General features: G+C 34.3%; 1 protein-coding gene across 1 annotated transcript; it reads left to right on the top strand.

Moving 5' to 3' along the window:
- Nucleotides 1-11,356: 11,356 nt before the first annotated feature.
- On the top strand, nucleotides 11,357-12,723 carry LOC131035118 (very-long-chain aldehyde decarbonylase GL1-10). The gene is made up of 2 exons (XM_057966756.2): nucleotides 11,357-11,996; nucleotides 12,394-12,723. The coding sequence occupies exons 1-2, from the start codon at nucleotides 11,667-11,669 to the stop codon at nucleotides 12,721-12,723; spliced, it is 660 nt and encodes a 219-aa protein (XP_057822739.2). The 5' UTR covers nucleotides 11,357-11,666.
- Nucleotides 12,724-18,571: the final 5,848 nt, after the last annotated feature.

The following is an 18,571-nucleotide window of genomic DNA, read 5'->3' as shown; positions in this document are numbered from 1 at the left end:
ATTTTTTAGTTGTTCTTGTGTTCTAATTCTTATTTTTAGTTGTTCTTTCTCCTTTCTCCTTTCTTCTGTCTTCATTTTTTGTTCCTATTTTTGTTAGTCTCTTCTTTGTTATTTTTTTTTATTTATTCTCCTTATTTCTCATCTTTAATCTTATATTTATTTTTATTTTTATTTTTTGATTTAATTTTATTATTTTGTTAGTTCTTTCCTTTGTGCCCTTCTCTCTTTTCTCTCTTTCACAAGTCTTCTCTAGCGTTTGACTTTATCCCCTATCTTCGATCTTCGTGTCAACCTTCTTTCTTCCTATACCTTTTCCCTCTTCAAATTGCCCCTTTGTTATGCAACCAATCATTTTTCATCTTCTTGAACTCTCATTCATCCTGATGATGGATCATGGAGTGTGATCCGAAACATTGATGATAAAAAATTTACACACAATCAAATCCATAAGCTGTTTATTTCAATATGGGAGACCGTTTGCCGATTTTTCTTACGTTAGAAGACATTGCATTCTTTCTTATGGTACAATGGATTATGGTACTTATGGCATCAAAAAGAAAATCACAACATACAATCATGTATTATGGCAGTGAGGAGCTTATATCACATACCCTAGTATCACTAGCTCTGTGATGGCTCCTATGCTTATGTTTCATATAGGTCCTCATGCTACTGCAAATCAGTTAATCAATTAATATTACTATGGCTACTCCAAGCTCCAAGAGTTCGGACTCCAAATCCTTTAAAAATGTGAGTGTCAAGGTCATAGGATAGTACGTAGGCCCTAATTAAATGAGAATAGAATAGATATTCCTAAAGAATGAGGTTCTTGGAGTGCACACTAATTGGTCCAATGTATGGTTACTTCTAGGTGAAATCCAAACTTGCTTAATAAAATCCAATTTTTCATATTTTGTATGGGTTGATCTTAGATAATTGAGTATACCTGGAAAGACTTGTAAGTCCCAATGAGTTTGGCAAACTCAGTGGTGCATCTGTAGGTCTTAGTTGGCCCACCTCACCTCAACGCTTGACATGTCTTTTGAGATTTTGGGGAATTTGTCATTGTAATTTGTTGGGATCAAATTGACTTTAGTAGGTTAGTGCCTTTTGTACACATGAACACATCATACAATTCAAATTCTAATATATAAAAATGCATGAAGATTTTAATTCTTTTTTGCTTTTAGTTATGATTCCTAATGGAAGAAAACACATTTGAACATGAATGGGAAGAAACTAGCATTTTCTTACAAACTATATTATTTTGAGTAGTTGCTTAGTGAATCAAGTGGGGAATCACTATTGTGAAACCCTCAAATATTGAAAATAAACATAAAAGGGTAATTTAAAAAGATGGCAATGATGTCAAAACATTGTACAGTTGTAGAGGGATGATGATTATTAATTTGAACATCACAAAAGTTGAGGTAATCAAGTAACTTGTTCTTGCCATTTTGATTCTATTATGGCAAGATTGTGGACTACCTATTAGGTGTTAGACTTATTTGCACAACTTAATTGATGATAATTCTACGAGCATAATACACTTTCCGTGCATTATTATGTTTTTATTTTTCTTATTTCTTGTATACGACCATTAAAAAGAGTCATTTTATGGATATTTTTAAATTTTGGATTTTGAATAGGTGATGGAGATAATTTGCAATGTAATACATGATGGATATTTTTAAGTCAAGAGGCTTCCTACAATGGCAGCAAAAGTATTGGTTAACATTTCAATTTTTGAATAAATTTGGCGTGCATATAAATATTTGAAAAGCTAAGGTGGCAGTTATGTTTTTGCCATAAGACAATTTATATAGATAAAATTTGATGTTTATTTGCATGTGTGACATTATGAACTAGATGGATATTTGTGGTAAGTGTCAGAAGATTATGAAATCCATCTGTTACTGGATCGTCAGAGGAGTGGACATCTTAAAAAAGAAACGATGAAATAAATGGGGCTGCATTGAAAGGGTAGTGGGATAGCAGGTTCAAACCTTTAAAAGAAGAAGGTAGGAAGGATGTTGGTATAGGCTGCGGAATTTGGTGTTACATCCACCAGTTGCATTTGCTTAAAAGTTTTTAAAGCCTTTTCAACAAATCAATCTGGTGCATATCTTGAAGGGGAAGAAAGAGGGCCTGTCGAGGCGCAGAAAGGGCAGGCATGATGAGAAAAGTGTTGGCTGCACACCCACCAACTTCATTTGTTTGAGAGTTTCTAAAGCCTTATCAACAAATCCATTTTGTGCAAATCTTGCAACCATTGCAACTCGTGAGACCACTGAGAGGGCGATTGTGTAGTAGAATTGCAAATGAGAAAAAGAGTGAATAAAACAAATAATTAATAATATAATTGAACACCGAATTGTATAACCTAAATAATGATATAATCATTTAATAAACTGCTTTAGTCTTGTACCATTCACAATGAATAGTTTAAATGTTTGTATTCGACTTATCTTAGTAGAGACTAAGCTTAAGTTTTATACATTCATATACATGATAAACCCTATATACATTCATGACACCATCATCTCTCTTCTTCTTAGGTACACAGTTCTTTTTAATTTTAATATAAAAATATTTTATTATAAACCCATTTAAAAAAAAATTATATTATTATTTTTTTTAAATCAATCATTTTAAAAATCTTTAAGTGAAAATAAATTACTTTAGACAACACTTTTACCAAAATAAAAAATGATTGTAATAAACTCTTTTCTATAAATATTCATTTGTATTACAAAATAATAAAGATTCATAAATTTTTTCATAAAAATAATAATATATTTGATAATCAATATTTTCATATAATAACATTCATTATCTTTAGAAATGATTGTTCAAAACTTTTTCTTCTCTTCTAAAACTAGCTTATATATATTTAATAATATATAGAATAAGTCAAGAGATATCCTTTTCAAGGCACCTTTTTCACATTCATGTGATCAATTGATTTAAAATAGGCACCTCGAGAAGGATCTCTCCCCTCTCTCTCTCTCACACACACACACAAAAAAAAAATGTAAATGAAAATGGAAATGCATCTAAGAGGAAAATTGTTAAAAAAAATTAATGTGCTAAGTCATTCAAAATAGGAAAAAGATAACCACAAATATGACAAGATGACAAACATACTTAAAAAGCATGAAAAAAATGATAAAATTAGCAAGATGTGAAAAAGTAAAACATAAGGCAATATATAAGTAAATTGCAAATAGAAAATAGAATGTGATAGGCAACTCAAAAAGAATCCATTAGGGAAAGGGTTCCCAATTTGTTGAAAGAAGGGTATGATGCGTGACCTAAGATAGTAAAGATTTATATAAAATTTGTAATATTCTGCCATTAGGACTTAAAGTAGAAAATTTTCCTTTTGATATATGTAATTGTACTATCATATGAACTACTATATAGCTATTTTAAATTTTTTTTCTCACATAGAATGTTTTAAAATTAAAAAATAGGTGGGTATGGGATTTGTATACCTCATATACCCCTACACCCATTGGCAATGATATATTGATGGTAGTATTACATGGGGACCATAATCTTGATGGTTGATCCCTAACCAATGGTTAGTAGGGCCTTACACTCCTAGTTTATCCAGCCTACCTACAACCTTTATGTACTTAAGAAAAAAATTAGAACTTCATAAAATCTAAGCATATTAGAAGAATCTATTAGGTTGTCCACTAGACCCTAACTTGGCCACCCTTATTGTATATTGTTGCCACCCGATAGCTACCCCTACACCATCACTAACATCATCAACAATATGTTATAAGGTCATTTTTTTGGCCCCTCACAACCCTCAAAGGATACATTTTTATTCCATAATGCAAATTTTCACATACAATATCAAATTTGATACTTCTTATAGGCATCATAAGGTTTTCTTTGAGAATAATACAATAACATAGGTTTGAGGCTTAGATTTTATTATTTGTATCAAAATTTATTTCATAGAGCCAACATTTGGTTTATTCGTGATAGCTTGAGCATGCAAAATTAAAATCTGGATTTTGAATAGGTGATGGAGATAATTTGCAATATAATACATGATGGATTAGGTGGTTTTCACTTAAATGAATAGAAAGAGGTCTATACTTGTTTAAGCATGTATAGGAGTTGTAATGTATAAAATTCAATTTAATAGAAAAAACAACAACTTATTTTGCTAAAAAATCTTAATGGACAAGTTACACTAAGATTAACCTTGCAAACCTTATGGTAAAGAAACCTAATCTACTTTTTTTTTGGTTGGTAATAATTGTTGATTTTATTAGAAGATCAGTGTTTTTTGCCCTAGCCCGAACTAAGTGGGGCTACATCCAAGGAGCCACTTCCTCAAATTAAGGACACACAAAGGAGTCTAACTACGTAGAAATTCCTGACTTGATACCCTTCTCACGAGAGTGAAGAATTATACTAAATCCTTCTTCCTTAGCTCTCCTATCTTTCTTATTTTAACCTCTATCCATCCTCCCTCTTGCCCCATCTCTCCCAACAATTTCAAATTGGGCTCTCCCAACACATCCTTCCCCCTCACCTCTAAACTTTGCGCACAAGATTGCCCCTCATTAGTCTCCACTGTACGACGACACCCCATTTGCCCCTCATTAGTCTCCACTGTATGACGACACCCCATTTGAGAAGGAGCCCCCAAATTTTGAGGGTTATCACTGACTACCTGATCAACACAGTTATCAGTATTAACATTGTTCTTCACCATAGTCCCTCAACCACCTGATTTCCCTTTAAAAACCTCCGCGCACTTCAGAGGGCTAGAGTTATCTATAGCCTTTGTCTCCTCTCCACTATCTTTACTCTCTTCATTCCTGATCTTCTCATCCCCTTTTTCCATTGTATAATGTTGAAGAGTAACATCCTTCCACCAAGAAGCTGGTTTGTCCACCCTACGCTTGTCACATAGGGCAACAATATGACCTGTTTTAAAGAATCTCCTACATCTGAAGGGAACCCCTTCAAAATCCAACAGCTATACCCACCTTCCTTTTGAAGTTTTAATAAAAATTTCAGATGGAAGACCGTTGGAAACATCCATTTCCACCAAAAGTCGAGCATAAGTAGTATGCAATAGATTTAAGGAGCCATTGTCAACCATCAAAAATTTACCTAACGAATTCCCTATAGATTCAAAACAAGAATCGAGACAGAACTGCATGGAGAGATTTGAGAGCCTAACCCACAGAGGAATCCGATCAAAAAATTCAGAAAGGAGGTTAAAAGCTAGATGCCAAGGCTTCATCATCAAAAGATGATTGTCCTCCCAACACCATTGACTATCACAAGGAATCTTTACTTTTGTCCTCCACATTTTCAAAAACAACAACAAAGAACTGAACACAACCAGCCAAAATGGGTTCCCAACGAGTCAAAATACACTTATAAAGGTCACTTAAGCTCGGACCACAACCCTCTAAAAATGCCCAATAAGTCCTAAACCAGAAAAAACCTCTTCATTATGAATCACTTCTTTTTCAACCTCCTCTAAACGACACAATGACGAGTTTGGCAATGGAAGACACAGTGCAAGCATATTCAATGCCCATCGACCTAGCCTCCTCGAAACCCCAAACCTTGAAGGTTGCGAGCCTAAAAATAGCCCAGAAAGGGCACTCTCTCCAACCCTGCATAAAACCCTTCTCACTCCGTTTGGAGCACCTTTCACCAGCACTACCCCTGTTTGGAGGAAAAAACTCCAATTCTTGTCGCCCTGCAATGCATCCTCTATCCCCAACGTTGAAAGAGACGCCACGATCCTTCCATCCCCGCACAGCAGCAGCAAAATCTACTACTATTTTATAGAAAGCAAAATATAGAATCAACAAACTGGAAGAAAAAATGTAAATAAACATCCAAGAAGAACCTAGAGACAAAATTTGGAGGTTTCTAGATTATGTGCCAATCTTTAATGCAAATGCCTTCACCAGGCATTGTGTTCCATAACAACGATAGTCCAAATCTATCTAAAAAAATGTTTCCAATTGTGAATATAAATCAAAACTAAAAAAATATCAAGAATATCATGAATGAAAAAATAAATAAGATAACAAAGACTTAACTAAAATATTTAAATAAAATTAATAAAATGAAAAAGGAGGAGAGATATAAAAAAAATTCCTACGTGGTTGGATATCTCTTCCAATATAAACTTGTAGAATGCAAGAGACAAAGAAAATAATTTTTGGGTTGTTTAAGAGCTTTCCTTTAAATCAAGCTCCTATGTTAGTCTTTCGACCTCCACAAACAACCAATATATTATACATATATTAATATACAGTGTGTTCTCTTCTCCCAATGTGTCAAGGAATGCAAGAGAAATACAATGTAAGATGAGTGTAATAAAATGACAACTAGAATGCTAGTAAATGATAAATGTGTCCCAAGTGCCAAAGGCAATAATAATTGGGATTTTATAGTGATGCAATAGAAAATAAAAAGAGAATCTAGGAAAAAAATCACAATGCACTTATCACCCCCCAAATCTTTAAGGAAAGTATGGAGGCCAAAATTGTTGTTGCAAGATGCTACTACATGCTTCATAATGCTAGTAAGAGCTCACGAATGTTGTTATCAATGGTGGAATGGTAAAAGAGCTTGTTTAAAGTTGTAAGAGAGATTGAAATTGAATAAGGGTAGTTGTCAAAGGAATAGAGAAGAGGATTTTAGATAATTGTTTGGATACCCTCTAAAGCAATTTCTAATGGATTGGAAAGGTGGTAGGGAAAAAATGCTTAAAAATAGTCAAGGAATAAAGATTTTCATGGGACTTTGGTGCAACATGTAGACGTCTATATGTCGCATTAATTTCTAGAGAATTCTAACTTGAAAGAGGTAAAATCTCTAAGAATGATATAAGCACTTCCTACACGGGGCTGTCTACTTTTGCTTGCATTTTGTTGTAATATCTCAAATCCTTTTCATAGAGATGTAGTGTTGATGGTTGGGGATAGGCCATTGAATCAACCGCTTGATTATGAGCACCTCCCTTTTAGATGTTATCACTGTTGAATTATTATTTTTTACATTGTAAAGACATTGCTACTTGTGGAAGAATGTTAATGGTGAACACTTGATTGTCTAGGCTCTTGATTCTTTTTTTATGAATTACTCTTAGGATAATATCAATCCTCCATCTTTTGGTGTGGTCTTATCGTGTGACCTTATTGAGGAACCTCCTAGTCTATGCTTGCAACTCGATTCACCTATTGCTTTAGATCAACTCCAAATTTCTCATGAGTGAGATGGCCACCTTTCACTTGATCATCCTATTGCCCCCTCTTTGTTTGTTGATAGGACCTCCATGGGGATTCACCATCTTGCTTCCCTTTCTAATGACAATTTGGATGATAGTATTGCTTAGACTATTGTTCATAGAAGAAGGAAAGGTCTTTCTCCCTCCTCTTCCCAAACTCATACTCCAGTTATGGGTGAAAGATCAACTTGCTCTTGATTTGAGTTTGTGCAAGTGAGACATCGATGATCCTTTCTTTCTCTCTCTTTTTTTTGTAGTCTTGTTTGGTAGCTTGGCCATGTTGTTCTTCTTTTTCTTGTCTATGTTGTTTCTTAGATGTTTGATACACCATCTCTATGCCACTGTTTCAATGGATTTCATCGAAAATTTTCTCATCCTTGCACTTAAATCCATGTGCCATTAATTCTTAGAAAGTATTAATAAATATGGTAGCTAGGGCACAAGTGATGTCTACTTCACACCATTCATGTAATTCAACATTCGTTATGGATTTTACCTCTCTCTCTCTCTCTCTCTCTCTCTCTCTCTCTCTCTCTCTCTCTCTCTCTCTCTCTCTAAGGGTGTTAAGAATCCAAACTACTTTATTTTTGGGGGGATGGAGAAAAGAAGAAGAGAAAGGAGCATAATAGAGGAAGAAAATTACTCAATAGAACCCTAGGGTTTTTAGTTTTTGGCTCTAGGTAAAGCATTTTGATATTGTAATGATTTCAGTTTGTCCCAAATTTGTAATAGCACATTTCTAACCTTTTGTAGATTAAATAGTTAAAGGTAGAGTTAATCTTAGCTGATTGTCTCCTTGAGCATGGTGCATACTTGTGGATATGTGTTGATCAGTTAATCAACAAGATGACTCTTATATTGTTAATTTATACTCATTTAATATTCTAGAACTATCTATTATTTTTCTGAAATATATGTGTAGAGCCTAGTTTTCTTATGCATTTTGGAAGGTGTAGTCTTTTATGATGTCTTGAGTCAGGTATCATCGTTGGTTTTAGTCATTACATATTTTGTATGAACTCACATACTCTATTGCGCAACTAGATATAGACATCATTTTTATACTAGCTTCATCTCCTCATCATCCTAATAGACACAAAACAATTTAATCTAAATATATTTTTAGTTTGATATATTTAAGTATGTTTCAACTATCATGCCAGGATCTATTAATAGCATAAGTGGTTAGTGTATATTGCATTTACATACATTTGAATGGTAGATTATCTTCTCTAACAAGGCATCGTACATTTATAATTGTAAACCAACACACAGACATGCATTGACAACTAAAATAGAGGTATACTATGCAATGGATATGGTTGTATCAAGGTCAATACATAGTCTTTACCATAATATATTTTGTAGCACATTAGGGAAAACCCCCTTGGTTTAGTAGAGCTAGAAGTGTAGGAGGTTCTATATAATCTTATATATATAAACTCTCGTATCAAATATTATCAATAAATAGGATAGAGACGTTGATGTCTATATAATCTCATTGTTTTCATAAAATAATAATAATATTATTACTAAATTAATCTAAGTTAATTGCATTTTATTTGATTAGCCTAAACTACTCTTTAAACAACCTTTATAAATAAATAATATTAAGTTTTCAATGTTTAGGACTCTACTATTTAAGAAAACAAATGATTATCAAATGTGTTGTACCCACAATTTGCGCTTCAATTCATCTAGTAATTATTAATTTGTTATATTTTAAATTTTTTGATACAAATGATCATAGTATATAGATATCACATCTCACTTTTACATAGTCAAATTTAATAATATGTAGGAAGACACATTTAAATAAAAGTCATTGTTTGACTAAATTCTTATCAACAAATATATCCAATCCATCAAAATCATCCTAAATCAAACCTAATCATAGCTTAACATTCACCTCTTCGAAAAATTCTAATTTTAAAAATGCAATGGCATAATACACTTCCCCTCCATTATCATGTTTTTATTTTTCTTATTCTCTCTATACCACCATTAAAGAGAGTCATTTTATGGATATTTTTTCCTCCCAAACACCACCACTTTCCTAAGAAAGTTATTTTGGACAGATTTGGACCCACCCTCTTGGAATCACAATTGAGTTATATTAAGAAAGAATCTTATATATTTTGCATATAAATTTATTAAAAAAAACTTAAATATTTTAAATCTCAATTATTAATACATTTTATATGAGATTATGCCAAAATCATCTTATTACTATCATGACTAAATAATAATAATATTATAGTAATCCTAACAATATTAAGAATAATTGGGGTTGTCCCCGTATCGCAATGGTTCACACCTCCGGGTGGAGGTCTCGAGGTTGAAACCCCCGAATCTTTTTGTTAGCCTTATTACACGAAAGGTGTATTGGATGCAAACTATTTTTAATTATTTAATGCATAATATTAATTATGGGGGATTGAAAGTACTTACATAAAGTCCATTTTGTTCAAGAATAAGAATAAGAAAGAATACAAAACAAAAATATTATAATAATAATAATTTTGTAATATAAAAATAACAATATATTAAAATAAAATAATATAATCATATTAGAATAATAATTTAATATTAACTAAAATGTCATAATATGATAATAATTACAATATACTAATTTTTTAAGTGAATTAATTAACAAATATAATATCTTTTAGTGTACTTTGTCTATATCCTCTAAAGATAGATATGATAGTATATAGTAACTCTCATATCAAATATTATCAATAAATAGGATATAGAGGCCATGCCTATATAATCTTATTGTTTTCATAAAAAAATAAAAAATATTATCATTAAATTAATCTAAGTTAATTGCATGTTATTAGACTAGCCTAAACTACTTTTTAAACGTCCTTTATTTTTCTTCACGATTCTAGATAAATAATATAACATTTTCAATGTTAAGGACTCTAGTATTTAAGAAAACAAATGATTATCAAATACAGTTTGTGCTTCAATTCATCAAGTACTTATTGATTTGTTATTATATTTATTATCTTTTGATACAAATGATCATATATAGATATCACATCTCACTTTTACCTAGTCAATTTTAATAATATGTAGGAAGGTACATTATAGATATCACATGGTTTTTACATAGTCAACTTTAATAATATGTAGGAAGGTACATCTAAATAAAAGTAAATTTTTTGACTAAATTTTTATCAACAAATAAATTTAATCGATCAAAATTATGAAATCAAACCTTATCATAACATAACATTAGTCTCTTCAAAAAGTTCTAATTAAAATATGCAAGACATAATAGACTTCCCACATTATCATGTTTTAATTTTTCTTATTTCTTGTATACCACCATTTAAAAGAATCATTTGATAAAATATTTTCCCTCAAAAAACACCACCACTTTCTTAGGAGGATAGAGGTTTGGAACCACCCTCTCCAAATAACAATTGTCTTAGAAAGATTTTGCATATAAATTTATAAAAAAATCTTAAATATTTTAACAATTAATATTCTTACAATTAAATTTATAAAAAAATCTCAACTTTCTTAGGAGAGTTTTTTGGCAGAGATTTAGACCCACCCTTTCCAAATAACAATTGTCTTAAATTAAGAAAGAATCTTATGGATTTTACATACAAATTTATAAAAAGTTCTTAAATATTTTAAAAATTAATATTTTTACAATTAAATTTATAAGAAAATCTCATATCGTTGAATACAAAGATACAATTTTGTATGAGAGGATGTCAAAATCATTTCTTAAAAATAATAAAAAATAATAAAAAATAATAAACCCCCCCCTCCAAAAAACTGAAACATCTTACACTGTTCATTTAAAATTCAGCTTTGGTTATACTTTGTACAGCATCTCCTTTGTAATTTCTATAATATATTTTTAGTCTGCGATTAACAATTAATATTTTAACAATTAAATTTATAAGAAAATCTCACATCGTTGAATAGGAGGACACGATTTTTTATGAGATGACGTCAAAATCATTTCTTAAAAATAATTAAAAATAATAAACCACCCTCAAAAAACTGAAACATCTGACAATGTTCATATAAAATTCAGCTTTAGTCATAGTTTGTACAGCATTTCCTTTGAGATTTCTATAATATATTTTTAGTCTGTGACAGCCATAGAATGCTCCGCTCCAACTGGCCCACAGTTACATCGACTGATACCGAAACAGGTGGTCTGGTTTAATTCTGTTATTTTCTTCTGGCTTTAATTACAAAAGGCCATCAGAGAACCTTTGTACCTTTTACTCTTTAGTATACTCTCTGTACTCCTTCAGTGTCCCTGTTATTCACATACCCACAGGAAGGATATACAGTTGCCCATTAATCCAAACGGTGGAAATCTACATAGACAGAAGGCACAATGCTGCCCTACGAAACTATAGAGCAAGCAGAGGACGCTCTGGGCAGGGACCTCTCTTATTGGGAAAATCTATGGTTCAGATACTCTGCAAAAATGCCGGACAGTTGGCTCTACTTTCACAACATATTGTTTCTTTTAATAATTTTCTCCATGATGCCGCTGCCATTGGCCATTCTGGACCTCGTCAAGGCCAAAGGCTTACAGAAGTATAAAATTCAGCCCAAAATCTACATGCCCAAATCGGAGGTGCTGCATTGTTACAAGAGTGTTATGTATGTTTTCTTCGCAGTTGTTGGGCCTCTGCAGCTGTCATCTTATCCTATTGTCAAGGTATGCAGAATCTCATCTTTGTTTTTTGACATCTTCTTTTATTGGGGTTGGAATCTGGAGAGATGGTTTCTTTTGCTGAGTTTACCAAAGAGTTAAATGCGAGCACTACACTCCTGCTTGAACAGCAATCAGATCATTGGAGTTATCGGACATCACATATCACACATCTCATTTTTTGTGGATAAACCAAGTGTTATCTGTGAATGTGTTATGATATTTTATGTATGTTTGTAGGGAGGGCAGGGTTGATGGCTGAGGGATTGGAAAATATGATTTTATATATTCTTGAATCAGAAGAACTTCAAGCGCCAAAGAAGGCACATTTAAGTTAATAATTATGAATTCGAGAGTATTGCATTAAATCAACAATGATATGTTGAATTTGGTGTCCTTGCAGTTTATTGGTATCAGGACAAGCTTGCCCCTGCCTTCTCTGTGGGAAGTCATTGCACAACTTACAGTCTACTTTCTGGTGGAAGACTGGGGGAATTACTGGATCCACAGGTGGTTGCACTGCAAGTGGGGTTATGATAAGATCCATCGGATTCACCATGAGTTTACTGCTCCAATAGGGTTTGCTGCTCCTTATGCACATTGGGCAGAGGTGCTAATACTGGGTATCCCATCCTTTGTTGGACCCGCAATCGCTCCAGGACACATGATTACATTCTGGCTCTGGATTGCGCTGCGCCAAATGGAAGCTATTGATACCCACAGCGGGTACTAATTCTCTTCCTTTTTACTGTAAATAAATACATGATAGAATAAAGTAAGGTATTCCAGTTTTTACGTCTCTCATCCAGTTGAATCCCTCTCTCATATTGTTTATAGCTGTAACGCTGATTATGATCAAGGATCAGATTATATAGGTGGCAGTGAATCTGTCAGAAGTGGCTGAAGAGACCGCCCCAAGTTTCTAAAGACTGTTGAGGGGTAAGAGGACCATTTGGCATTCTTGGTTGTTGATTGGGTGTTGAACATGGTAGCAAATCACTACCCTCTTCTGCGCCAAAAAGAAAGGAATAGCCTATTTACCGATTCGGTTGGCAGACTGTTGAGCATATACAGCAATTTGTAGGAGTTAACAGGATTAGAGAAGGGTATATAGCCGTTCTCATAGTCCTTAGCATCTCCATTGAATTAGTCCTGAGGGTCGTGTTTGATACATATTCTTCTTTTCACACAAATTGGTCAATTAATGAGGATTCTAATTTCTTAACATTGGGACCAGTAGATTGCTGCCGACTTTTAAAAAGTTAAATACGGCTACAACTAGCAAGATAATACACAAGTATTATGATAAGATTCAATTGTGTAGTTTTTTGAGTCAAACTCTTTGACCCATGTTTCATAAGTAGTGGCTCACAATAACCCATCTCTTAGAATGAATGGTCCACTTAGCACTCATTGCATCTAGGTGATGCTCACAGAGGTGAAGCATTGGGCCTTCCCGGGAGATCAACCATCACAGTACTACTCCAACTCAAGTGTGCTTAACTACGAAGTTTCCTCCAAGATTAAACTCACTTAGTTGGAGTTGTCCAGCAGGGCTGTCTGTGATTCACAAAATATTTCTGCTTCTGTGCACTGAATTATGAAGTGCTGTAGCACACACTTGAATGGTAATCCTGACAATGAAAAAAAAATTGCTTACAAATGTTTAGGTACATCTTTATAGTCATTCTCAACCAAGGCACAATCTGTATGGGTGTGCATGAGTAAATTTTGGGCATTGACTAACAACATGAGAAGGTTAAATCGTGACCATTGATCATAAAGATCAGAATAATAAATACACTAAATATATGATGTATCTGATAAACTTAGGTGATGGGCTATATGGTGTTAATAAACACAAGCCACATTCAACACCCAATATCTGCCCCTAAGATTGACTTAGGGAGCCAGAGGTTTCATTAATTTGCCATTCACAAAAGATTTTTGTTTTGATGCGCTCATTATGAAGTGCTGCAGCACACACTTGAATAGTAATAATATAAAAACTTAATTGCTAACAAATGTTTAGGTGGGTGACATACATTTAGTCAACTTCAACCAAGGTATTTTCCATGTGGATGTGGATGAATACATGTTGGCCATTGATTAACAATAATATAATAAGGTTAAATACTGGCTAATGGCCATAAAGATCAAAATAATAAACACATTAAATAGGTAATGTATATGAGAGAGTTAAGTAATGGGCCATATAGTGTGAATGATCACAAACCAGAAGTCCGATTTAAGTCTCAACACCATCCCTTAAGATTGACTTAGAGAGCTAAAGGTTTCATTAAGCATTCACACTGCCTTCATGACAGCATTTTGTATCCTGATTATCTCTCAAATCCAAACAGACGTAGCCTCCATCAAAAGGTTTGGTGAAGTTACATGCTAGCTGGTCTGTAGTTAGAATATACTGCACATCAATTTTTCCATGATGCGCTCACTCATGTGTCCAATTCATGCCTACCTTAAATGTGTTTCAAGTGTTGATGCAACACTAGATTCTTGGTCATTACTCAAATCTTGTAGGTTCTATCTTGTATGAAGCCAACCTCCTCAAGTAAATGACATGACAATCGCCATTGCTGTCCCACCTAAGCGAAACTTCAGTATTCTGCCTCTGTAGAAGCCCTGGAGACAGGATGCTTCTTGCTCAGCCTTGCAACTGGACCACCACCATAGATGACAATATAATGAGAAATAGAGGTCTGGTCATTCGCGTGATCACCATAGTTGGAATCTGAATATCCAATTAAATTGAGTAAGCTTTCTCTCCCATTAAGCATTACCATATCTGAAGTGCCTTTTACATACCTCAGCATACTCTTTGCTACAATCCACTAATCTAGCCACATACGAACAACAAAATCAGTATCTGATCTACCATGAATCAAAAGCAGCCACAAGTGGTTAGTGTAAGGAGGCATCCACTTTAGGATCAATGGACAGTCCTTGACTGGCTTTGTCCCTGAAGCGATAGGAGTCTTGGCTGCAGGAAATCTTCCATCTTGAATTTCTTCAAGGAGTCCAAGGCATATCTAGGCTATGAGAGAAAAGTACCATCCTTCATTTTTAAATTGCAAAACTAAGAAGAGGCGTAGATGACCCAAATCTATCATCTCAAACATATTTTTTAACTTGGACTTCATGTTATCAATTTCCTTGGGTGAAATTCTTGTGAGCAGAATGTCATCCACATACAATACAATGATGATGATGTCCTCACCTCCCTTCTATTCATGGACATTGGTGTAGGAAATGTATTTGTTAAATCTAGAATTGATAAGAAAATTACTGTCTTCTCATACTGTGCCCTAGGAGCTTATTTTAGCCCATAATAATGATTTCTTGAACTTGCATACAAGAGGAGTGGAGCCATCCTTCACAAACCCAGGTGATTGATCGGGGTAAATCTCCTCTTTCAAGCCCCTATGAGAAATGCACTTTTCTTATCTAAGACAAGAATTTATAGTGAGGACAAGTCTAACGGAGTCCATGCCTGCCATTTGAGCAAATATTTTAGTTAGTTAATGCCTTTCTCTCGAGAAAAACCCATTACCACCCATTTGAACCTTATGCTTCTCCACCTCACACATGTAAGTGTACTTTATCTTACAGACCTGTTTACACCCCACAATATTCTTAATTTTGGGCCTAGGAACCAACTGCCAAGTGTTTTTCCTCATCAAGGCCTCATATTCGTTTCTCATTGTCGCTTCCTTCAGGTTTTCCATGCAGTTGTTTGAATGATCTTTTTTCTCTTGACTTTAGTGATGAGTGCAAAGTTCACCTTGCACTTCTGCCCACAAGTTTTCTGTTCCATAACACCTAGCTCTAATGACAGCTTAGGAACATCTTTCAAAGTGTTCTTAAGCCACTTAGGCCTAGAGTCCTTAATGAGGGCTGGCGAAGAGTCAGAATGTAATGTCCCCTTCTACAATACTTAGTAATTATGGGACAATAACTCACCTTTTCATAGATCACAATGTCTGACTTTTATTATAAATTGATACCGTTAATAGTATAAAGATAAATATGCAAATAATGATACTTATCAATGTCACCTGCTCTTTCTAATAGATGAAATGATGTATATGCTGAGTGAATGATAGGTCAATAAACTTCCATCTCACCAATATCGATGAAGGTTACAGTTTAGTACAATGTTGTTTCCAATCTGATTATGTGACTGATGTCACTGTGATATTCCAATCTGCAACTAGATGCCAATGCTCTGCCTGAGATGTCAATTGGTTTTTGCAATGATCCTTGCTACCAGGTCTGATGTAAACAATAACGTATGCAAATCTGAAGTTGCTGCTCCTGATGTTAAGAGTTTTACTTGCACAGAATAAGACTGTTGTTCCAGATACACCGATTGATGTATGCAACGTCTTGGTGCCTTTCCTGATATACACCTTTGCCCCTTATGCAACTGGTGGGGTGCCTTAATGGGAAACTGCTCTTAAAGAGAAAAATCGAACTGGACGTAAAAAAGGAGATATATACTTAATCAATGCCTTTCCAAATGAATTGGATGGTCTTTATATTTGGTGGAAAAGGATGCTCAAGAGACACGTCCCTTGTCTCTTCCTAATCACTGCCCCTTATTGGCTTTAATTGTACCTTTTGACATTATAACCACCATGGTTAGTGCATAATTGCTCCATTAGTATTGTGCCTCTTCATTAAGATTAATATGTTTGCTGTTCATTAGCAACTTATTTGTTGTATAATATTGGTTAGTCTATTCATCGATTAAGGTGCTCTGGGGATTAATATTTGATTAGCAAACCAATGGAAATTGATGTTGCTGTTATTCATTAGTTGACCATCTAGCAATGTACAGATCTCTTATCACCCCATATTTACCGGTCCTTAATACCTGGTAACACCGATGTCTTCCGTCCCATTGAAGCTTTATGAAGATGTCTAATGCCCAAAACATTAACTCCTACAGAAAATCGCAAGGTCTTATAATAAGACGATTTTCTGAGTATTGTTTCTTCTTTTATGGCGGGGACATGACACAAAGCAATTGCAACTGTTGTCACGAAGGATTGCACCCTGATGCTAAGTGTAAACTCAGCAATTCTGTGAAACATGGAATGATCCTCAGGCCTGTGGGTTGCCTAATCTTGAGGATTAATCTCCAGAGAGGGCTGGTTCCCTGATGAAAACCTCCTAAAACTAACTTATTTTGCTGGAAAAAGGATAGAAAGCTTGCTGAAAACTGAATTCCTGAAAACTGAATTCCTAAAGCTACAGGAGGTGATTGCACAAAATTGATGAGATTCTATTCATTGTCCTAAACCTATAATCAGCTGCAAAAAAGTCTTAAATTTGTTTCACAATTCAATTAAGATCATAAACATGCAGGTCTGAAGTTTCAGTGTTTGTAGAAGGAAAACTAGGTTTTCACAGATACAAATGATTGAAAACTTTATTAAACACAGCATGCAACCTGAATTTTAACATGAGATCTTCTTGTTTCAGAAAGCATCAATGAGACAAAACAAAGGATTTAAGGTAAAATCACAATGTTTCAATCAAATCATTCATAGGACAATCAGACACAAGAAAGTATTGAGAATGAAATCTGCTATTTCTTTTATTGAATGCTGAAAACAACTCTATTACAATGCTTGGATAAAAACACTTGAGCTACAATACTTTGCTGCTGTATGTGTAAGCAGAAAAGAAAGAACTGCCTAAGAAAAGATGGAAGAATAAGACTTATAGGAAAAGTCTTGAGAAGAAGAAAGAGCCAAGTTGTCGCGCCTTTGAAGAACTGGAAGTGAGCTCCTTTCTTTATTCTTTATTCTATCTTTATCTCTGATTTGCATGACGAAATCTGCATGTGAAGTCCTTTGAGGTCGGATTTGCTTAGAAAGCATGCAAAAAAGTATGCAAAACTGCTCTATGTTAAGAGTAGGTGGGCCCAAACTGTTCCCTGATTCATGGTGCATGCATGTAGAAGCTCTAACTGATACAAGCCTGCTATATTTGCCCTTAAATTACTCCTCTAATCTCTATTTTGCATGAATTTGACCCCCTGGGTCGAATTTGATGAGATATCATGCAAAATAAAGCTCCATATTCATGCAAAATGATTGTGGACTGCTGGAAAGTTGTCTTTGACTAATAAGGCACCCATAGGATGGGTTAAACTGCTGCATAACTGCTTGTAGCTGCTCTTAAACCTCCTTTTAAATGCTGCATGAACTCAATCCTTTAGTGATGCATGATTCAGAGACCTAAATTAGGACCTTGGGACTGATAATATCTCTGTTAAGTGCAGATAAAATCCTAAAGACTTAAACCCCTCCTTTATTTGCCGATAGGCAATTCATTGTGGGGTTGCACCCCCACCGAAATTGTCTCAAGCCGTAAAATCGTCACTTTCCCGTTGCCGCCGAAATTTTTTCTGAAAGGCTTTCTGCGACAACTCCTACAATGCGTGGTTAGGGTTTATATTCCAGCTGTGGTGGACATTGATGTGGTTGCCTGCATGCGGGTTGTGTATCCATCCGGAGGTGTATTGCTGGCAAAGACCGCTAGTAATTAGA

Source organism: Cryptomeria japonica, chromosome 6 (assembly GCF_030272615.1).
Source record: "Cryptomeria japonica chromosome 6, Sugi_1.0, whole genome shotgun sequence".
In the NCBI taxonomy this organism is placed as follows: Eukaryota; Viridiplantae; Streptophyta; class Pinopsida; order Cupressales; family Cupressaceae; genus Cryptomeria; species Cryptomeria japonica.
This window is presented reverse-complemented; position numbering and strand designations above follow the sequence as displayed.

Coding starts and splice junctions, on each gene's coding strand:
- LOC131035118 (XM_057966756.2), top strand. CDS start 11,667: ATGCTGCCCTACGAAACTATAGAGCAAGCAGAGGACGCTCTGGGCAGG. Junction 11,997..12,393: donor CATCTTATCCTATTGTCAAG/GTATGCAGAATC, acceptor GTGTCCTTGCAG/TTTATTGGTATCAGGACAAG.